The sequence below is a fragment of the Acomys russatus genome, chromosome 14 (assembly GCF_903995435.1).
Source record: "Acomys russatus chromosome 14, mAcoRus1.1, whole genome shotgun sequence".
In the NCBI taxonomy this organism is placed as follows: Eukaryota; Metazoa; Chordata; class Mammalia; order Rodentia; family Muridae; genus Acomys; species Acomys russatus.
Window position 1 is genome coordinate 40,240,530 of NC_067150.1, and position 23,910 is coordinate 40,264,439.

General features: G+C 48.9%; 1 protein-coding gene across 3 annotated transcripts in view; it reads right to left on the bottom strand.

The window, feature by feature from the left end:
- Zbtb16 (zinc finger and BTB domain containing 16) overlaps positions 1 to 23,910 on the bottom strand; it is a 178,544-nt gene that overhangs the window by 1,067 nt on the left and 153,567 nt on the right. For all 3 annotated transcript variants that reach the window (XM_051156365.1, XM_051156367.1, XM_051156368.1), the window contains exons 5-6: positions 6,851 to 7,021; positions 1,529 to 1,696 (exon numbers count right to left, since the gene is read on the bottom strand). In XM_051156365.1, the coding sequence (XP_051012322.1) occupies positions 1,529 to 1,696; positions 6,851 to 7,021 (339 nt within the window). The remainder of the gene's footprint in view (positions 1 to 1,528; positions 1,697 to 6,850; positions 7,022 to 23,910) is intronic.

Consider the following 23,910-nt stretch of genomic DNA (forward strand, 5'->3'; position numbering starts at 1 on the left):
TTTACAATAGTCACTGCAGATGCATTTAATGATCTGCCCACTAGGTCACATCCCACAACAAGGGACTGAGGAAACCCCGGGAACTCTGGAATATCCCTTGGGTCACACTCCAATTGTCAGCAGTGAGCACCCCATCCTCTCTTGTGGCTTTAAGCCAGAGACAAGAAAAACAGAGCTCAGGCAAGAAGACAGAGCTCTAAGAACAGCTCGGCCATCTACTCCTGGCTGGCTGCCTGCCCCTCCCCAGGCTATTCTCTCCCTTAAGCTGAGGTCACCATGCCCTTTTCTGGGCTGGGTGCTGTCCCCATTGATCAGATAGGGCATCGTCCTTTGCTCTGTTTCACCCTTACCTTCACAGGAATTCCCCGCATATGGCAGACTACAGGGGGTGGGTATTTAACAACCAGCTCTCCAAAGACAGAACTCTACTGCTCTCCGGTCAATACTCCCACTGGGGCTCATTTTAAGCAACCGAGGTGATGTCATTGAACTTGAAACAGGGAAGAGATAGGCTTTTCGAGTAAGGTGAGTCCTAGGGATCTGCTGCCTCCAACCCTAAACCTGTCTGTCCTCAGACCCCAATAACGACAGAGACTTCTATGTCTTCTATGTAAAGAGGAACGTGGCAGCACTCTGACATGGTGGGAAAGTCTTCTATTAAATGCATTGGCTCTTTTCATTTCAGAACAGACCAGAACTAACGTCACAGCTTCCCAACCTTTATCCTAACTTAATGCCCTCCGGTTATGCCTCTAACCATGAATGGTGCAAAATAAAACCGCTCAGATTTCCCTTTTCACTAATGTGGCCAACTTAACCGTTAATTTAGGACTTGGACTGAGCATCATAATGTCCAGCTCTCTTGGACGGGTTTTGGTGTGATTGCTTCAGGGGACTGGCTGGTCCCATGAGACCCTACTGCAATGGATGACTATCACCTGCCTCCGCTGATTAGCAATGCCTGCCTTGGCCTTGAGAGGAGGGCCATGGTTCTCAGACCACCATATTATCTCTTTAAAAAAAAAAAATTTTTTTTTTTAAAGCTGGGTGTTGGAGGCACATATCTCTAATCCCAGCATGGGAGAGGCAGGGGCAGGTGGATCTCTGTGAGTTCAAGGCCAGCCTGGTCTACTAAGTGAGTTCAGGACAGCCAAGGCTACACAGAAAGACCCTGTCTTGAAAAAGCAAAAAATAAATAAAGAACTAAATTTTATTTGTGTGCCTGTGCGCATGAATGCGATGCCTTCTGAAGCCAGAAGAGGGCATCAGATCTCCTAGAGTTGTAGTTAGAGCCAATTATGGGCCATCCAGTATGGGTGCTGGGAACCAAACTCTTTTATTCTGGAAGAACAAGATGCACTTTTAAACCACAGAGCCATCTCTCCAGTCCCTGTATTATCCCTTAGTTAAGCCTTTCTCTTTCTGGTTGAGCCTTGAGCCATGGTTACTTGAACTTCTCCTCAGGATAACCACCAGCTTCCAGTCACCACCCAGACCCAGCCCAGGGTTCATGCCTGGCCTTCAATACCTGTGTGAACCCTGTAGTGCGTCTCCAGCTGGTGCTTGAGGCTGAATTTCTTGCCGCAGCCATTGCACTCATAGGGCTTCTCCCCTGTGTGGATGCGCTTGTGGCTCTTGAGTGTGCTCTCATCCCGGAAGCAGCTGCCACAGAACTCACACTCATAGGGGTGGTCACCTGTGGGAACAAATGGGCTAGATCACGCCTTTGCTTCTTCTTCCCTCTGGTTCAGGGGACAGCAGCTTGCATTTGGGTACCTACGTTCGCCACCTTCAAAAGTCATTTGGCTGGTTCCCAGAACGTGGAGAGCCCATTCCTATGTTCAGACATCCAGACTTTACTGTGGCTGCAAAGTCATCCGCGGGGTAACTGACCAGTCCCAGGGAGAGAAAGCCTGCTTGGCCCAGCCAAGAGCAACAGCCCTCAGGACACAGGCCCCAGGAGGGAGGAGCAGAGCTGGGGGCTTCCAGACCTTGCCTTACACTAGCTCTTTTCCCTTTCCTCTGGCTCGGGGCTAAGGGCCACTCCAGCCTTGCTTCCTACTCTCAGAAAAATCCCTCCAACTTGAAGAACTTCCCTTTAGTCCCAGACATCATCTGCTCTTTCTCCTACTCGACCAGTTAACTTACTCCCTCTGCATCCTTTGTACTTCTGGTGAACCTAAGCACCCCTCAAGCCCTGCTCACACATCACCCCCATTTGGATGCTTCCCTTCAGCTCCCCAGGCAGACTAAGCAACATTTTCTTCTGTCCCCATAGAGAAGAATATCGTAGATGTTTTGGTCTTTAATTCACAGAATACAATCTTTAAAAGAACTCTTGCCCATTTAAGTGGTCCCAATTTGGCTGTATACTCTCTGCTACGCTTCATGGAAATCTTGCCACACAGCCATAGAAGCTATCTGATGAAAGATAGGCTTATCTCACAAATGAGAGAAGAAAAAAAAAATGAGTTGCTTAGAGACACGTAGCCACTGTCCCAAGGTCACCAAGGTCACCTAGTTAGAAGTAGCTAGGTTAGGACTTCAGCTCTGGTCTGGTCCCAGAGTCTGGACACTGGGCACTTTAACACATGACTAAGTGACACCATTGCATTATACTGACTGACAGGGCCGCCAAGAAGCATATCCAGGGTAAGAATCGACTTTTTCCCACCCTTGTACCCTACGTGTTTGCCCTGGAATGACTCAGAACCAACTCTTAAGAAAATTCTGTGGCTTGGACTATGAAGACAAGCCCTTCCTCAATCTAGAACAATGTCCCCCAGCTCACCGCCTTCTCCCTGGGACACTCCACTTTCAATCCCTGTGGGCTGAGGTGGTAGAAGTGGGGTTAACCACCTTGCAGTTTTGTGACCGAGGTGTCGAGCTTGGGGAATGAAAGGTGAGGTCTTGAGCTACTTATTTATTACAGGAGTGAAGGCGCAGACAATAAAGATAGATTGATCACCCAGACTTTGTTCATGAATATTTAAATATCGCTGATTCGTCTTGTCACTGTAATTACAATTTCTCTGGGCTGCATCTCCAACAACCACAGTTTATGGTAAAGAATGGCCCACTGTATTTCACTTGTCCCTCTGCAGATGTGCGAGGCTGCCAACCGTGTAATGTTCTCTGCATTTCATACATTCTCTTCAGCTGCTGAAGGCTTAAGTCATCCACAATGACCTACGTTTTTTCATTATCCCCATGTCAAACTGTGCTCGTGCCTGGGCATAAATTGTCCTTCTCCTTATAGACTCGCATGCCTGTGCCTTCACTTCCTCTTTAAAATGATATTTTACTCTCTCTGCCATTTCCCCTCTGTGGGCCGCTAACCAAACGTCCCTCTTGCTGAACGCAGGCCCCTGCACCCACATAAATTCTCACCTCCTGTGAGGGCGGCTCAGAACGTTTTCCTGTGGCTCTGTGAGGAGGTTCTGTGGGGATCTGTTCACTGGCAGACTCTCTCATGGGATGAAGGATGTAAAAAAAAAAAAAAAAGCATAGAGGGCGTAGGGATGGGTGGGGCGCCACGAAAGACGAGCAAAGAGAAGAACCATCCTTCTATCCAATCCTCAGCATCTAAGGGGGCACTGTCCTGCCTCAGAGGCATGCCTGGCCAATGATCTGGAAATGAACTGAGTCCTGGAGTTCTGGACTGGGGAAACTAACCGTTCTTTCTCACTACTAGAGCTATACCAAGGACCTGTTCCCATCCCCATCAAAGCCAAGATGCTAGCCCTCACAGACATAGGTACTAATTGACTGTGGGTTTACCACAGTGAAGGGTATCTTGTGTATGAGACCGCCCCCTCCTCTTTCTCTGTCTGCACACGTGGCCCCGTCTGGTCTGACATCCAGCTCCCCCCTCCTTCCTGAATCGGCAACGATTACGACTTTAATCAAAGATTCAGTATCCTCATTAAGATATAAATAAATAAATAAAACAAGGGCCACGTGAGACTTCAGCTGAAGCCGGTAATTAAAACGTACATCGGCAGTCACCCAGCCCCCCCTCACCCCCGGGAAGAGGGGGCGGTGGCAGTGAGGGAGGGCTGGCTGCCTGTGTGTGCCTCTTGCTTCCAGAGGGGGGCCCTAAGAGTTTAACAAACAACAGAGGGGTTTGTTTGATCAGATTTTTATGAATTTAATTATGAAGGGGATCACATGTTAAATGAGTTTAAATAGGAACTCTCTTGAGTCTGCCCAGGGAAAGAATAAAAAGCATTCAGAGAATGAAAAAAAAAAAAAATGACCATTTACCATGACACATACCCCACTCTCACCCCACCCAGGTTTTACAGCTCGGTGGCCACCAGACCTACAACCCTCTCCCTGAGAGCTAATCGTGTCAGGCTGGCCATAATGTACATAAAGCTGGCGACAAAAGTCAAAATCCAATTTGTGGTATGTTGATTAACTCTGTAGATGCGTTAATGAGCTTGACATTAAGTGCAGGACAAACGAGACTAATTAGAGACCTTTCGGCCTGCCCAGGGCACCTGTGACCCTCTTTCTTTCCCAGTTTGTCATTACCTAGTGGCTTCCTTAGCTCTGGCCAACCCCAATGTCACCTCTCCCACCCCAGCCCTAGCCCCTGGACTCCTCAGATCCCTTCCTCTCGGCCCCTCCCTTCAGTGCAGCTGAGAGTTTATTCTATGAGGAGCCATGTGAATCAAGGATCCATCAATGCCAAGAACACGGCTGGACCAACGCACCAAACACAGCTGCTGATGCTAAACACCGGCCCCAGAAGCAAATGGGCCAAGAACAACGGAATATTAATGAGGCATTGTGTCCGGGGTGTGCAGTGCCTGTGCTGGGCTGGTGTGAAAATCAATGAGTGCTGAGTGTGTGTGTGTGTGTGTGTGTGTGTGCGTGCGCGTGTGTGTGCGCGCGCGCGCACAAGGGGCAGACACGTCTGTGTTTCTAGAATAAGCAAGGGTTTCTCCCAAACTCTGTCCTTGCTGGAGACCTGAAGCTTGGCTGACACAGGGTAGACCAGGGCTAAATTGTGGCTAACTGAACTCTGAGAAGTTGACATGGGCAAAGGGAGTTGCGTCCTGGGTGGGATCAGTAGGGCCTGATTCATTCATGCCATGGGAAGTCAGGTAACTTGACCCAGTGGCATACTTGCAAGTGGTTAAAGGAGGCTGGCCATCTTCCCTAAGACCCGTTGAGGGAGACATTGATGGGATGGTGTATACATCTTACAGGGAGATCCTTTTATGCAGACACGGTAGACAAAGTCGTTGCTGTATCTACTGCTTTCTCTTTGGTCCTTCTCGATGGAGCTTCCCCGCTAAGACCTCCTCCTTTCCAGTTAGCAGCCTAAGGCAGCTCTAAGCATCTGGTGAGCCCTTCACATCTTGTAACTATATGGCATTGTGCTCCTCTGACGAGGATGGTATGCAGAACCCCAGAGCCGAGGCAGGCTCCTTGGTGAGAATGCTGACAAACTGGCAGGACAGTCCAGCTCAGCCCCGGAAAGAAAAACTCTTTCCTTCTTCATCACAGCCTGTCAGCCGGGCAAGGACCAGGCACACACTCTGTCCCTTAGCTATGAAAAGGCTCGGAAGAATGAAAAGTTCTTCCAACCCTCTGTCAAGCATGTAGGGAGCACTCATGTCCTCTCAAGCAGGCCTGTGTGTGTACTCTACTTACATGCTTATACAGACACATGATCCCAGCACTCCCACAACACACACACACACACACACACACACACACACACACACACACACATTCTCTCTCTCTCTCTCTCTCTCTCTCTCTCTCTCTCTCTCTCTCTCTCTCTCTCAATTGACATTCTTTCACTCGGGGACAGTAGAGATGATTTCATTTTGTTTTAGAGCAAAGAAAAGAGTTAAGTCATCTACTCCCCTAGGAAAAGATCAAGGGTTCCTTCACAGCCCTCTAACTTAACTAGATTTCCTATCCCCTAAAGTGGAAGGGTGATGGCAGGGACAAGCTAGGACTGGGCAACTAGCCCTGGTCTACGTGACTCACACATGCCCTGTCTCTCACTCCATCCTGTTAACTGGCTGAGCAGGGCTAGCTCATGGCTCGATGCTCAAATACTCTCACTGTCTTTCCTAAACAGCATTAAGACCAAAGTGGAGGCCTCCTGTCTCTGTTGTGAAGGCAGGATGAGTTGTTCAATATGCCCTCTGGAGCCCTGAGCTGACTTCATGGCTGTTCTTGAATGGATTGGAGTGGTGGTGGGATCGCAATAGAGTTAAGCCAGTTTTCCTCAAAATGCAATTCATACCCCACTTCCACCCCACATGAGAGTATCTTGGGAATGCTTGGTAGTGGTGCTGAGACCTAGAGCCTAGCCTGGACCACTGAGTCAAAGTTCCTGAGGGTAGACCTCAATAGTATGGTTTTTGTTTGTTTGTTTGTTTTAATGAATACTTTCTGTGCTGTGTCTGGAAAGAGTAGGAACCAACTGTCTACAGGTGCAGGGATGGGCAGTAGACTGGGAGAACTGTCAGTATTTAAATGCTTTATGAGAGCCCTTTTGTGTAGGGCTTCAAGCCAAGAATAGCTGAAAGGTCCTCAATCTGAACACCCGTACACGTGTAGACACACACACACACACACACACACACACACACACACACACACCCCATACACAGACACCACGCACACAACCATACTACACACACATGCACACACATACACCCACACACACATACACACACACCACCCACACGTACACCCCCCACATAAACAGATGCACATACCCACATACACACACCACACGCCATATATTTTTAGAGGCTAAGCCCACATATAAGGTCCAGAGATTTTCCCCACCCATCGATGCCCTGGACCAGCCTACCTGTATGTGAGCGAAGGTGGCGTTTGAGAGCAGTGTGGCTGGGAAAGGTACGGTTGCACTCACTGCAGATATAGCTGCGCACGCCTGCATGAACCTCCATGTGCTGCTGGAGTGCGCTCTGTGCCTGGAAGCGCTTCCCACACAGCAGACAGAAGACAGCCATGTCCGTGCCTGTGGGAGATAGCAGCAGGAAAGCCTCAGCAAGGTAGACACCCAAGAGCAGATTTTCACCCCTGGGTGAGGTGGAGTGGATAAGACCAGCACTGACCCTAGAAATCCTAAACTCCACACTCAAGGTCAAACCCAGGGGCAGCCCAGGCCATGCAATGTTGACTGAGCACTCTGGATGGCGCTCTAGAGGGAAACCGCCAACAGGCTCCCTGCCTCCACGAGACCTAAAGGTTAGTGGAGAAAAGACACAAAACCACATGGATGAGTAAGGGGATGCATTTCTGCCAATGTCTTGAGTGCAGCACAGGAAAAGGTGGGTGATGAAGGGCCTGTGATTGCAGGGATCTTACAGAGTATGAGGCAACAGTGGGAAGACAGGAAAGACTCTGAGGAAACCAACAATAACCTGGGTCCTATGGCCGGCCACTGTTGTGTCATGACTCACCTAAAACCACAAACTTCATATAAGGAGAGAGAACTATGAGGAGACTAACGTGCCCCAGTTTCCAGAGAGCTCGGAGTTGGGAACAGCAAAGGGACTTCTTCATTTCTTTCCTGAGGTTAGCTGCACACCACACATCCTCCACTCCCTCACGCCCACCCCCTAGATGGAGTTTCTCTGTGTAGCCTTCACTGTCCTGGAACTCACTCTGTAGACCAGGCTAACCTTGAACTCAGAGATCTGCCTGCCTCTAACTCCCGAGTGCTGGGATTAAAGTGTACGCTGCCACTGCTGCTGCAGCCACCACCACCGCCGCCGCCACCACCACCACCACCACCGGTGACTACATTCTTAGAACCACTTTCCCTTTAGGAAATCAGGGATCTTGAGAGTCACTCCAGTCCACAGGTGGTATCATGATCCTTCCTACAAGGAAGAGTCTGAGTGTAGGCTCAATTTTCTTAACCAATATACTTTATTAACAACTTAGTGACCGAGCATACGTCACTTATAACCCGACTAACCAAAACAATAGGAAATGAGGATTAATGGACACAATAACAAAACCGTAAGGATATTAGTTCCGAGGGAACGATTCTCCTGGCACAACTGCAGGATTTCTTCTGCTGGAACCTAGAGTAACTAGAACCCAGAACATTAGCAGGAGGCAGAGCCCTGAAGCCTTCCCTAGAGCAGTTCTCTCTAGGAACGTCTCGAAGTGCAGTGATGAATAACCAAAACTATCCCAAGTCTCCAAAAAGCCCCACCTCCAGTTCTGGGCTCATTTATATATCTCCTCCCAGAGTCTGGTCATGGGATCTTTTCAATTGGCAACAATCAAGCTCCTGTACAAGGTGGTCGGTATTCTAGTGGATTAGCCTCACCTGTTCTCTCACGAGACCATTCCAATCCCACACTTGGGATCCTAAAAAACAGGCTTAGCCCTCCTTCAGTCTGAGGGTCTGGGGGCGAACCAATGAGGGCGCATACTAGCTCCTGCTCTACTCTCAACACCACCCAGCACACAGTGCATCAAGAGAGCATTCAAGACGATGGAACGGAGTCTGTAAACACTCAAGGATGGCAAAACCAGGCTGAGTAGGATAACCAGTCCTAACTGTAGAAGCAGGGAGAAGCAGAAGGGAGCGGTCCTGAATAGCTATGCTACAAGCTCTGGGTTTCATCATAAAACCTATAGCAAGTTGTCAAAAGATTTCAAACTATTGAGTCACATGAAATATCCATTCAGCTCTACTCGGTCACTTGGTTGGCTGGCCCAGTAGCCCAAGTGTCCCCACTGAACCCCCCAAAGGTAGAGATGCTAGTTTCCATTCTTCAGCACCTCCCAGGGGCCACTCTGGACCCACAGCCTTCCATCTGAGTCTCAGCTCATAGCTCCCTGCCAGCCATTTTGGATTTCATTTCCCGACACAAGCCTGTCTGCTTTTCTCTCTGTCGTTATCTGGGCAGCATTGCCAGTGCTCAGTCCCACAATGCTGTCCCTTATGTGAGGGACACCAACAGAAAAGGTGGTCAAGTCTGTCAGTTTCATCCAGAGTGGAAGGCGTGTCAGAACATTTGGGCCACTGAAGGTCTTGGGCTGCTCAGTGCTGTCATGAGGAAAGCTTCCAGGGGACAGGTGAGAGAGGAAGGGGAGGAGCAATAAGAAGAGCTTTGCTGCCTCCCTGACTAGCAATGGCAACAGCAAACGGGAGGTCTGCTGGTTCTTGCCTCCTCAGGACCACACATGGCTCAGTTTGGAATAAAAGGCAAAGACCTCCACTGACCACCATCCAATCTCTTCTCACAGTTACCCATCGGTGCCTCTCTTGGCAAACACTGAAGCCTAGATACCTGCAGCCATGCTTTATCTACTAGGAGGACTGCATGGGGGAAGAACACCTGATTTCCTCCTAAGGTCTGAAAGCAGAAGGGAAAGAGAGCTTTTAAAAAAAAAAAAAAAAAAAAAAGCCATTTTAACTAGGTGCTTTATCTGAGCTGTCATCTCATTTAAAACTTGCATCCCTCTAGGGCAGGCATCTAGCCAACCTTCTTACAAAGGGAAAAACAGAGATTAAATAACTTGCCTAAGGTCACACAGTGAGGAAAGAGGCAGAGCCGAGAATCTAGAAAATGCCTAGGTCTGTTGAATTCTAGGAATCACTGATTGAACCCCAATTATTTTTAGTTTTTACTATGTGTGTGTGTGTGTTGGACCTTTATACCACATGTAGGATGCACATGTGTGAGGGGGTGTTTGGAGGCCAGAGGCTGACATCAGGATGGCTCTCCATCTGTTTTATTAAGACAGGATCTTTCATTGAACCTTGCAGTTTCGGCTAGACTAGCTGGCCAGTTAGCCATGGGATTGGCCTGTCCCCACCAACTGTGTTGGAATGACAGGAACACAGTCATGCCTGGCTGTTATGTGGGTGCCAGGCACCCAAGTGCAGGTCCTCATGCTTGCCCATCAATCATTTCATCCAACTGAGTCACTTCCCTAGCTTCTGAACCCCATTTTGGACACATTTGTCTGCCTGGGCTTCCCCGGAAAAGACATGGTCAAGGTAGTAAAAAGCTTGAGCAGCAAAGCATGCTGGGATCACTGCAGCTATGGCCCAGGAAGTTTAGACAGAGGCTGGTCACGGGGCACAGCTATCTGAAGCTTTCCGAACCCAAGCGCCACAGGAAGCATCTCAGGGAATCAGCCCCTTCCAATGGAGGAGGACATGCTGAAAGAGACAGTCTGCCTGGGCAGAAGCAGCTGCAAGGCTGACACGAGTCCTTCAGTGTCCAGCCCAGCTTGGTAAACAAGAGTCTACCCACAACACATCCCAATGCACAGCACAGCACGGCAGTTCCAGCTCATTCAAGCTGAGGGTTCTCAGCACCTGCACCCACTTTACCCTGAACTCTACCCCACACAAAGCCCAACTAGGCCAGGTGTTCAAAGAGTTGTCTTAAATCAGCCCAAGAAAGAAGGCTTTTGGACTGCCATGCCTCTCCGGGCCAAGACTTCCTATTCTGAGATCCCCAGGATGGACTAAGAGGGTGAATGAATGGCATTCTAGGAGGACACCCTGAATAGTTGCCACATAACAGAGCAGACTGAGTCTCCTGTGGCATTCTGGCCCCTTGCTGTTCCCAAGATGCTTGGAAGCCGCTCTAGTGGGCCATCTCCATCTCACAGGCCTGAACTAGCTTTGTGTCCATTACCAAGTGACCAGGAAAAGGCAGAGATGATGCAGAGGATTTGCTGGCATTGGGGCACTGGTTAAGAAATACCACCCAGTGCATGGATAAAACGAAGGTGACTGAGAGTGCCTCAAAGGAGATTTTGAGTTCAGCTCTGAGAAATGGGGTGTATCTGAGAAGCCAGAAATGGGGCACCCACCCCTGGCTAAGGAAACACTGCCAATGGATTTCAGAGCAGGTAGCACAGAGGATGGAGACAAGCCAGAAAAACTGGGGAGATCAGGTTACAGAGGACCACATGTGCCAGGAAGAACAGCACAGATGGCATCCTACAGGCAGAAAAGGGCCACAGAAGAGCTAGAGGACTGCAAAGGTCTAGGTGTCCCCTCCCCCACTGCAAAATAAAAAATGAGTATGTTAAAATCATTATCCTCAGGTGATGGTATTAGCAGGTAGAAGCTTTACAAAGTCTTCTATTACCAGGGTGGAGCCCTCCTCAACAAGATTAGTGCCCTTATCAAAAATTTCCCTTTTCACAGTCACAGCACAGGACGCAGTTAGAAGTCTGTAGTCTGCAATTAGGAAGAAGGGCATCCTGGGAACCCAGCCATGCTCAGCCTTCAGGACTAGTTTCTAGATATGAGGCATCCAGTCAACAGTCACATGTAATAGCGACTCAAACCAACTCAAGACAGGTGCAAGTGGCCAACAGCCTGGTAGACAGTGTCTCTGTATGTAGCCAAGGTGTGGATGACCCTAAGTGGCCAGAACCAGGGAGAGAATTAATGGCTTTTTTTTTTTTTTCCCTTGGATACTACAGGAGGAAGGTGGAGGCTAGATGAAGTCAGAGGTTTTGTAGATAGTTAGAAAGCAGCCTGATTGGAGCTGGGCTCTAGTAGGGAAATGTGAAAATCCCAAATGGCCGTGTTGACACTGTTGACAGGCTTGCAGTTCCATGATTATCAGCTAAAAAGAAATATTAGGACCCCAGTCTCCTTCCTGGGATCTCACACAAGCATGAGGTCCCTGCTTGGTGGTCTCTAGCCACCAACCAAGACTCAGGGCAGCGGTGGGGCCGCAGGGGGTGGGGTGAGAAGATGACTTTAGCGGTTCTATATCTACTTTCCCTGTTCTTTTGCTTGAAAAACCAACCAGTCATGGTGAAAGAAAGAGACTTTGAAAGAAAAGAAAAGAAAAACCAGGAAAGGATTGAGGAGCAAACAAGACACAGGAAAAACTATTGGCGCATGCAAGTTAAAAATCTAAAGACTAGATGTGAGTTATTAAACGATTTGCTGTCGTTTCTGCCTAGCTGATTGTTTGCATGTATATGATGAGTCAGGGCCGATTCTATTACACTGGGAGATTAAGCAAATAAATGCTAGCTTTTGGAAACACATTAAAATGTGGGGCTATGGAAATAAAATTATCTAGAAAATTGTATTAGCAATTCATTAGCTGCGGTGAGATGTGTGGCGGGGCGAGGGACCCACTGCGCTAGCACACTGCTCCCTGCAATGCCTGAGCTCCATCCTCCACTGAGGCAACAACCAGAATCCGAGCTAGTCCCCTCTCATCAGGAAGGAGGAGGACTCTGACGGTATGAAGACGAGTCTTCAGAGATCACGGTCAGTGAGATGGAGAGAGGAAAAAGGAGCAGAGATTCCGGTTCTGCCAATTTGGCTGCCTTGGGATCTTCTGTGAGGTTGGAGTGTGCCCATCCTTTCCCATAATACTATGGCCGCTTGGAACAACAGACGAGAGCCCCACTTGAAAAGACTTCACAAAGTGGTTAGTGGTAGAGCTAATGCCAGCCCAAACAATGCCTTCCTCTAAGCTGGAAAAGCCTGTCTCCTGTCTCTGACAGACAACATGTCCTCCCTGTTGGCTAGTGAGAGAGATGGCTCAACGCTTAAGAGCACTGTCTGCTCTTCCAGAGGTCATGAGTTCAATTCCCAGCAACCACATGGTGGCTCACAACCATCTATAAAGTGATCTGATGTCCTCCTCTGCCTATAGATGTACATGCAGGCAGAGCACTATACACACACACACACACACACACACACACACACACACATACACACACATATATATACATATACATATATATAAAATAAATAAATAAATCTTTAATCTCCACCTCTCTCCCCACTGGACGCCCTTGTGCAGTGAACAAACAACCTGGATGGTGACTCCTGGAACTCCTCCTCCATGACCAAGCATATGTTGTTTTATTGATTCTGAGTTGCCTCTTCCAGGAAGCTGACCCCAGCAATGGCATCTTGGATGACTTGCACTATTTAGGACTTGGTGCCAAGGACACCATGTTCCTTCGAACACTCAATTGTCACAGCACATAAAACCCTTTTATTGCATTTACTTTTTATTTTTTCGTTCTGCCTATGAGACTAAGCTGCCAAAGGCAGAACCAGAAAAGCCATCATATCTCCCCCAACACACAGCACAGGCACTAATGCAAACCGGCCCTTGATAACTCTATGTTGCAGTGACAATAACACAGGGACTTTGGGATGTCGACAAAAGTTGTATGCATGCAGGGAGGGTGGGTGTTGGTCAGTAGGTCTTGGTACAGAAACAGACAGCTCGGACTGGTGAGAGCTCAGAACTAAGTCTATATGCGACGCTGCTAAAAAGAGCCTCCCACACAATCCTATCCTATCTCCATGGCAATCACTAATGCCGGGTGATACACAGGTGTCAAACTCACTAGCTCCCTAAGCTGGACAGTTTTGTGTCAAGTTGACACAAGCTAGAGTCATTTGAGAAGAGGGAACCTCAAAGAAAATGCCTCTGTAACATAGGACTGTAGGCAAGACTGCAGAGCATTTTCTTAATCAGTGGTTGATGTGAGCTGGGGCCACCCCTGGCCTGGAGGTCCTGGGCTCTATAAGAAGACAGGCTGACCAAACCCATGGCAGCAAGCCAGTAAGCGGCACTCCTCCATGGCCTCTGCATCTGCTCCTGCCTCCAGGTTTCTGTTCTGACTTCCTGCTTTCTCTGCTTTTGATGACGAGCTATTATATGGAACTGTGAGTGAAATAAACCCCCTTTCCTCCCCAAGTTCCATCACAGCAATAGTAACCCTGACTAAGACACCGCCTACCAGTCTTTCAGACTATACCATCATCTAAATTCTGACCATTGAAGGACCAGTCACTCTATACTATATGGTGAAACAGTGCAAAAGCCCCACTTCTGGCCTAGTATAGCTGCTCTTGGCCTTGTGATCCTGGCACAGGCAACTATTGTCCTTGCTGTAGCTGCTGACTAGGTCAGAAATGGCCCCCTATGACATAGTACTACTGAGAAGTGGGCCGGAACTTTAAGGTGGTCCCTAGGAAGGAGGTCTTCAGATCACTGTGATCCAGGGTTTTTCCTTACCAGACAGTCCTGTCTAATGCACCTCAAAAACCACCCTACGATCTCATCTTCTTAAAAAAAAAAAAAAAAACAAACTACCGACTTATCCTGAAACTCTTTTCTGCAGTACAGTTGAAACTCTTGGCTCTGAGAAAAACTGAGAATGCTGCAGGCAGCAGCATGGAGCTATGCCAAGCCACTATCACAGGAGAAAGCGAGTCACACCATGTCCCCCAAAGTAGCACAGCCAGTCTGGGGTGTAATGCGGGTACAACTTACAGGTTCCTGATTTTAAAACGTTTAATTTTAGCAACAATTGGGAGCAAGCCAGGCCAGGGTGGAACAGGGAGGCAGGAGGGATGACACAGATCTCAGCCCTTTATCTTGTCCAGGTGATGATGGGGTCTGAAATTGTGAGACACAAAAGCCCCGTGTTTACACCTGTGCCACTTCCATGCCAATTAGCTCTAGAATGGAAAGGAAGGAGCATGGTCGGAGGGACACGCAGCTGGCGAAGGCGCTCAGGTGGGACGCTGTCTTGGGGCAAGGCTCTTATTATCTCCCTCGACACAAACAGTTCCTCAATCAAAGGAGCAGAGGAAACTAAATATACTTCCGTTTTTTGTTTTTCTTTGGATTTTTTTTTTTTTTTTTTTTTTTTGTAAGCAAGCTGGGACTGCTCCATGTGGGGTGTGCATGTTGTGTGTGTGCGTGTGTGCACGTGCATACATGTGAGGGTACGCGTGCATACGTACGTGTGTGCGCGTGTTGAACACAGATGGGTTTCTCGTGTCCAATCCCAGTCAGCAAGGAAAAGCCATCTCTCTTACTACCCTGAGCAGCTGCTTCCCTGGGTGGGAACGGATGTCAAATTGAGGCTAAGTAAAAAAACCTCGATTTAAACTGGAAACCTCTCTACCTCCATTCCCCCTGTCTAATCCTGCAGGCAGGTCTCTCTGCTGCTGCTGAGCCCTGGGGATTATCTTCCCTATGATGCCAGAGCCATCAGTTAAATGCCCCCCCCCCCCTCCATGTATGTGCCTTCAGGTTGTTGTTGAAGAAGGTACAGAGATGCGTCACCTACTGTGCCAGAGGCAGATGCAGGCAGCACAGCTGACTCACACTAAAGGCAGAAGGTTCTGTCTGCATCTTAAGAGGCCGAAAAGGCCCTGGGGGTGTGGATTCAAGAGGGCAGCAGGAAGAAGACAAAGGCAGACCATCTCTTTGACTTTCCCTGAGCCATCACTGAGGACTTAGGAAACCACTACAAGAAGGCCCACCAGCTGCCTGGTCACTTGTCCTCTGAGTTCTCTCTGGGTGCTGAGTGACTGAAGCACATCTCAGCCCTCTTGACCCTTCAGTAACAGCAGCTGGCAGCAAGGCAGAGAGAGCTCAGTCCCCCTCAACCACTTTCTGCCTATAACTGCTCACCTTAGGCTGAAAAACCACCTGGAAAGCCTGGCCTCCAAGGGAGTTAGCATTAGCTTGTGCACAGGCGTTTGTCTCCTATATGGTCACTTACTGCTGGTCACTTTTTCCCAGCCTATAGCCTTCCTGTCCCTTTCAACCTTGTTAAGCTCCAGTCTCCTCCAGTCGTCACTCCCCTTTTCTCCTTTTCTTATCTTTTTAAAACCTTGGGAGGTACTTACACGTTTCTCCAACCGGGGTTTGGTATTGTCAGAGGAACAGAAATTCCTCAATGAGTAACATAAAAGGAGAGCAGGCAGCTGATTGAATTTTGTTTTAAAGCTAAGCAACGGAAGGGTGAGTGGCTGCAGTTTTCAAAACACACCCCAGTTTTAGCCTCTTGGGGAATTCGACTGCTTCCTCAGGCTGTGGCAGCTAGCAGAGCCTGCTGCCTCCCGGAAACTGGGTATTTGTTTAGCAGTGAGCCCAGACACAAGCGCATTTCATTACCAGGCACCTCCAGCTACAGTAAACAAATTTGTCAGCTCACTAGCTCATTAAGGTGCGTCCCGGACACTCGGGATTTATTGAGACCTGCACAATAAAAGTAACATGAATGGATTTACTAATTTTGTCAATCACTCCAACAAACCCGCCCAAGATGGGGAGAAAATGTGGGAGGGGTGGAAGAGAAAGGAAGGGAGGTAAAGGAAAGGCAGGAGGGGGGAAGGAGGGGGGTGTTGGTTTATAAGAGAGAATAAAGGGGTGACAGTGGGACCAGACCTGTTCTTTGCTGTCAGCCACTATGGACAGCCCACTTCATATATGCCAGGTCCCCTTTCCTAGGGTGCAACGACCCTGGCAGAGATGCCAAGGGACAATGACATCACACGTGCTGGTTTCCTGTGGGTTACTCTGAATCTCCAAAACGCACATCCGACTCAGAACGCCATGAACTTGAGGATGAGATTGCACTGCCAGCAGCAGCTGCAGCTTCGGCCGCCTGGCAAGGAGTTGCTGCCTCTGGTGGTCCCTTCACCTGCTCCAGCATCCCCTGTTCTCTTGGCTTTCCAGGCTACTTGCTGAACCCTTGCAGACATTCCAAAATGAACTGAAAAACCTCTGCAGTCAGTCAAAGCAGAGGGAGATAGAAGGGAACCGGGGAGGGAAGGCAGTGTGAGAAGGGGGTGGGGGGTTGGGGGGGGAGGTGGGTGGGGGGTTGGGGTGGGGGGTGGGTGGAAAGTAAATCCGGAGAGGTATGCAGCCCTCTGGTCTGTAACTTTCAAAATGACAGCAGGACCAGGGCAAAGGTCAGGGAGTCTGAGGCCTTAAGCACCTCAGCCAGCTGTGGCAGGGAAGCCTGGAGCCCGCAGGACGCCTGCCCATATAAATCAACTGTAAGCAGGGCCTGCTGGAGATTGGAGGGTGGGGGGGACGACAATGGGCTCACACGGGGGTGGGACGCAGGACAATAGGGCCTGGCCAGTGCGCAGGCCCGGAACAAATGTGCCCTGGCACCACAGGGGCCCCCATTTGTCAAACTAATTGGCCCGCGATTGAAAAATTGGACCAACTTCAACGGCCCTGGGAGAAGGATCAGGCAGCCCACAAGACCCTCACCTAGCCTGACTCTGGACCAGCCCTGTGGGTGTGAAGCGAGGACTTACTTCTTGGGGGTCTTCCATCTGTCAGGGATGACTTAGTCAGTCTCAGAGAAGGATGGTATGGAGCCTGGTACTGGCAGATGTCATGCCAACTTCTCCCAGAGACTTGTAGGAAAAAAAAGCATCCTTCTATTTCCGTGTTGGGCTTGTTGTACTGGAGCATTGCTTCGAGGTGAGAGAGATGGTCAACTCTCTGGGCTTTCTGAACCTCACCCAGAGCTCTTATAGCTCACATCTAGGCCAAGTCACTTCTTCCCTAAGTCCATCCCCCTTGGTTGTCTTCAGGTCTGCGACCTCTATGGATAGTGGGTGACCTGTTGCTCTCTACAAGGCTGCCTGGGGACTAAGAGGGTTTCTTGGAGCCCAATTCACCTGGTTTTAGGGGCTTCTGGAAACAGAAGTCTAGAAGTGTGTCGTGAGGAGTCAGAAGGCATGAGACCAGGCAGGACATGCTATTCATCCAGCCTTTGCCTCTTGCCCCAACCCTTCTGTGACCATCGTTAGTAGACTCCTGATTGAAGAGGCTACAGGACAGAGCGCAGTGGCAGCTTTGGTGAGAAGGCCTGTTTGCCTCAAGGACTCTCAGGGGGGCTCCTGGCTAGATGCCTTCAGCTCTGCATGGGGACAATGAGGGGGGACATAAAAGGCCCTTGGAGAATGTATTTGTCCATCTCTAACACCCACTGCTCTAGGCCCGGGAAGCACAGTGCTGAGAGCTTTCAAGTGATTCAGTAGGCTTTCAATGGGAACCACATGCTGACAGTCATGGGCAAGGCCAAGAAAGGACCTGACTAGGTAGGGCTAGATGCTGATCCAGATCATAAACATTCCCAAGGACCCTGTGAGGTAGGAGCTTTCGGCAAAGGAACGAAGCAAGGCCTTGGGGGACCACTCCCAGAGATCTAGTGAGCTATTCCTAAAACTGGCCATTCATGTGATGAGTGGTTCTTGAGTAGCTGGGGATATGGACCCCCTGAGCCCTGTGTGAGCCAGGCAGGGGCTCTTCTGCGGGGGTGAGAAAGCAGCAAAGTAGAGACACAAAGTTCCACATCTCAGCATCAGGATGGTAGCAAAGTACAGGGTGTACACAGAGCAGGATGAGTGGGCTCTCTGAATCTAGTGCCCTAGTGTTTTTAGTCAGGTCCCAATGCACAGTAGATCCTGCATTCTACGCAAGTTCCCAGGGGCTGGCAGAGAGCATGGAGCTGCCAGCTAAGGATGGGTCCAGTTTCCACACTGGTGTAGAAAGCGGTTCTCAGGTAGTTCTTCAAGCACAGGAGACATTCTTCCGAGGAAGGCATTTCTCTAGTACCCAGAGAGGCCCCCCGGAAAGGGCTATGGGGCCCAGAAATGGAATCTTTGCAGGGAAGACAATTTACCTGGGCACAAAAACCAAGTATAAGAAAGGGGTGCAGGAGAGAGTCAAGACAAAACAAAGCCCCAGAGAATAGCATAGAGCGGGGAGGGAGCAAGGGAGACAAAAACTAGAAATAAGAGCAATATTGATTGGTTTGGAGCATTTACAATATCTGACAAACACTGGCAGTGAAAAGAAAAAAAAATCTCCTGTAAATAAAGAAAACAAAACAAAACCAAAAAAAAAAAAAAAATCAAGAGAAGATGTATATTCATTTTACTGACATTTTAATGGGTCCTCTCCTTCTCCCCCGAAGATGATTACAAATTAAGCAGCATTTAAATGCTTTTTACTGTCAACAATTAAAAAGAGGACTGTAGGCCCGAGAGCATGGCGAGCCATTCATTCCCACGGTAACCAGGCTATCAGAGACACTGTGAGGCTTCTTGGAGTACAGTACACAATGGCCCGAGAGGGAAAAGTGTATGTGTTAATGTTGCAGGACATTCAAAAGCAAATGAACACACAAAAAGCTCCAGACACAAAGACAGACCCCAAGAATGAGGGTGGAATGGATGGAACCCGGACCAAAAGTCTCAGAAATGGCAGCAGCATTTAAGTGTGGTCTGATTACACCCCCACTCAATATGCCTGCATTCATGTGGCGCGTGCGCACAGGTTTATGTGTATGTGTGGGTGGGTGTGAGCGTGCGTGCGCACGTGCAAGAACTGGTGATAGACACTGATCTGCTATCCTAAAAACAGGAAGAAACAAATAAGCTTGAGAGCACTTGGGCCGACGGCGGGAGGGAGGAAACTTGAACACGCGCGCGCGCGCGCACACACACACACACACACACGCGCGCACACACACGACTGCAGCATGTCCTGGTCTGTTGGGCCACAGGTATTAGATGCTCGGTGATCCTTACACTTCACGTTGTTCAGCGAGAAGGATGCCTGTCACTGTAGCATGAACCAAAATAACCCGACATTGTTAGCAAATCTCTTCCGTTGCCATTCAAGCCACACTAACCAAATGCTTGGCCAACCTCTGCCCACTCCAGCTCACCGCTACCAAACCTGACATCACTCTGGTACAGGGTGGTTATAGAACTCTTGCAGCTAACTCAGTATGATTTCTAAGAATCCTTATCATCTCAAGGACCTTTGAAAATCATGGATGAAAGAGGTAATAGAAGAAAATTTAACTCTAGTATAAAGGGGAGAAAGAAAGGGATTAAAGGGGAAAGTAGGTAGAGGGTGAGGGACCACAGACTGCAATGCCCAGGGTTTTCCCTTCATCCCAGACACACGTGGGGCTGCCGGGTAGAGAGTGAGAGGCCACATCGAGAAGCGGCTGGGTCCAGCTCTGTGCTGTAAAAGTTTAATATGCAGGGGGGACCACAGTGAAATAAAAAGAGACACGTCCCCTTTAAAAGGAAATATAATTTACAGTGTGCAGCCAGGCGGCCCATAGTTTCAATCTCGTTTACTATAGAGAAAACTCAGCTAGCTGCTCTCTATCCCACAAATCCGATTTAATCAGACAAGCCAGCCAGCGTGGCTTGGAGTAAAAACGGATAATTAGTAAACAGAGAGCTACTCCAGCGCTTCATTGGCATTCGAGTTGGGCTACTGTGTCGCATTTAAAATGCAGTCTGATGAAGTTTACAAAATCAAACCATTTGTTACTCCTATTGAAGAGGCTTCAGGCCACTTGCAATTAAATTGGAATTAGTGCTCGGAATGAGACACAGCAAATTCATACTAAAAAGGATCTGACTTTGAGACATTTGACTTACTTCAACTGTTTTCTGTGTGGGCATGGGTGTGGGTGCCGCTGAGACGCTTCTCACTCACCCTGACTCCAAAGGGCTCCCTGCTTCTGTGAGCTTGTCTCCCCCAAAACAACTTGCTTCTCCACTAGGCTGGTGTGGGGAGGGGCTCAGTCAGGGAGGAGACAGACAGCTGACTCTGGGGCACTGGGTCCCACATTTATACCAGGAAGATACTGTACCAGGGAAAATGTGTCCACAAAGGGCCATATGGCTCCCTTCTGCATGAGGCCTTTGGACAACGGGGTGGGAGGGGGGCGTGGAGAAGCTGCCAGAAGGCACACTTCTAGAGGGCACTGGCCCCACCCCTCTCAGACAGCAGGCTGGCGGCCTCCCGGGGAGAATGGGGAACTTTTCCTGTTGGCTGGGCTCCTGCGATGCTGGGCACGAGGAAGGCTTCATTCGCCACAGCAGGCTCACCAGCATCTCCCACCGTCTGCTCTGCCCCTGCAGGCAGGGCAGACTCGGGTCTCAGCAAGGCTTCTTAAGCAGAAGCCTGTGAAACTCCCCAGCTGCCAGGGCTAGAATTCAGGATGTTGGGGCACGTGGATGGGGAAGTAGACCATATTGGGTTTCACTGAGAAATTTTGCAGTTCTTTGGACCCAGGCGGCGGAGGGTGGGTATTAACCACAAAGGAGCCAGATTCGCGGTGCCTGGAGCACCTTTGTCATGGATAAGCTATTTTCATGCCACACTGGAGAAGTCTTTTATCAAAGCCACACCTACACAAATATGGCAGCTATCCAACCATGTCTTCTTAGGTCATAGATAACAATGAATCACAAATGTTACTGTACTAAGCATATATTATTTGTTTCTTCAGACAAGGTCTTGCTATATGGTCCAGGCTTGCCTAGAGTTCATTACGTAGCTCAGGCTAGCCTCCAAACTCATTATATATATATATATATATATATATATATATATATATATATATATATATATATCCATCCATCCATCCCAGGGTAGCCTTGGACTAACAATCCTGCTTTAGCTTCCTGTGTGTAAGGGGTTATGGATGCTTATACTGCACCCAGCCTACAAATTATTTTGGAAGAAGTATTTTTAAGAAGTATATTAAGCTCTTACGTGTTTTACTTTACACATTCATGAACATTGTCCTTTTTCTTGTTTGTCTTTCTTGGTTTTAGCACTGCTCAGGACTGAGCCTAGGATCTTGTGTGCTGGGCAAGTAAGTGCTCGACTACTCTGCTATATGCCCACTTCTCACAGACATCATCCTGAGGATATGTGCTGGGGCTTCACCTTTCTGAGGAATCCAGGGCAAACAAACAAACCAGCATTGCTCAGGCGATTAGAGAAAGGCGTTTTGGATGTCAGGCTTACTATACACAGTTTCAGTTCTACAGGATGAGGGTTGCTGGAGACGGATGCTGGTGATGGTTACTTACGCAACAATGAAGATGCATTAGCACCACTAAAGTATACTCTTAAAAATGCTTCAGGGAGCCAGGCAGTGGTGGCGTATGCCTGTAATCCCAGCACTCTGGGAGGCAGAGGCAGGTGGATCTCTGTGAGGTCGAGGGCAGCCTAGTCTACAAAGTGAGTTCAGGACAGCCACGGCTACACAGAGAAACCCTGTCTTCGGCGGCGGGGGGGGGGGATGGTTTTGGTATTTTCAAATTACTCATATTAAAATAACAATAATTCAAATTCGTGGTGTAGGCTGGTTTAAAGTTCCCAGTTCCCTATACTCTCCAACTACTCTCCTGTCAAGAGGTAGTCAGACTAAAACCTGGGTTAACTTCTTTAAGCTTTCCCATCTGCCCCCAAGAACAGATGAGATGTTCAGTCTACCTACCAGGAGGGCTACAGTGTGAGGCTCCTTCCATGACACTGGGCGAGGGCTAAGTTTGCTGGCTTCTCAGCTCTAACATCAGCGAGTCCTTCAAGTTTACAGTTTACTGTCCCCCCCCCCCCCCCCCGTCAGAATGATTGCTACTTGAAAGTGAGGTCCACTTCTCTTATACACCAGTGTATCACCTGGTCCCAATAAATGATCTATGAAAACTTACTGGATGAGAAAGAAGGATGAACAGTCGGATGCAAGACTAACCTAGTTGATTTTTCTCTCACTGGAATTCTATTCTACAAAATAAAGAAGCTGGGCTGCGGCCCTGTAGAGCTCCTTCTGTCCTATGGCCTTGTATCTTAGACGCTTTCCCTACTGCCCACCTCACTTTCTCCATCCCCACTCTCTCCATGCCTCTGCTGTATGTGGAGCCCCGGTGCGAGCACACAGATGGTGTGAAGGGTTCTAGAAGGCTATAATCTGATGTGGGATGCTAGGGGTGGCAGGCCACTGTCCTCTGGTGCTCCAGGGCTTTCCTGTGACCTTCAGCCCTGCCCTGTGCTGCATACATCCCCTGCTGCTATCTTTGGAGGATTCTAAGGAATCACCAGGTTTCCTGTCCTACCACCACAAGGGGAACTGAGTGGGGATGGGGAGTATAGTGGTGAGTCTGAGGCCAGTCAATGTGAAGGTCTGCTGCACAGAACAATGGAGAGGTAACTTCGGCAGCCTGAGCAAGAGAATCAATGCAGCGTCTGGAGGCATGGCATGGACTTTAAAGCCTGGAAGGAGAAGACTGTCCATCTCGCTATTCAGAAAGGTGGGATTGGAACTGGATTGTTGTCAAGAAACACAGAAAAACACACACACACACACACCATGCTGTCCTTTATAACTTGCCTGACTAAATCTGCTCTAGGAATAGGAAGTTGCACAGTGGGCACATTCCACAGACAACTGGTATGTAATATGCTCCTTGGTACCACACCCTACTGCCTGCATACCCAGGATGCTACAGAGAAAGGTCTGGAGGGAGCCTAGCCTCAGATCCTAACACTGAAAAAGGAAGTAGCCTTATCTAGTAGTATGTTCTAACGCACACCTGGATCCTAGCAGTAAGAAGGCTGAGGCAGGAGGATCCACAGAAGTAAAAGACTAGCCTGGTCTGTAAAGTGAGGTCAAGCCTAGCCTGGGTTACACAGTGAGACCCTTTCCCAAACAAAACAAGAACAAACAAAGGCAGCGCAAGCATCATGCTCTGAGACCATGACTGCAATAAAGCCCTCCTAGTCCCCCAAGAAGCTTGTGGGCTGAGAAGACCAGAGCGAGAGGCAGCCTATGTTCTCCTGGCAGACCAAGCCTAGGCTCAACTTCCTCCAGAACCATCTATTTCCTAGCTATATAATCATATGCAGTGACCTAACCTCTCTGAATGTCAGCTTCTTCTCTGTTAGAGTTGGTCATAATACCCACCAAACAAGGCAGTTAGATCCCATCTGGAAGTGTCTATTATGACAACATATGGTAAAGGTTGAAAAACAGTAGCTGTTTAGATCACAGATCCAGCAGGTTGCATGAGGGTGTTTTTGGAGGAGGGAGGCAATGACATACATGGTAGATCGTGATGTTCTACCTTAGGTACTGCCGTAATCTGAACATGGCCGCCCCCCTCCAATTGGCAGTGTTAGGAGGCAGGGACTAATGGATGAGGTGTGTTCCTTTGTAAATGATGCGTTGTCCTGGGCCTTGCTTCCTTTACACCACTCACGACCATTACTACCTCCTTCT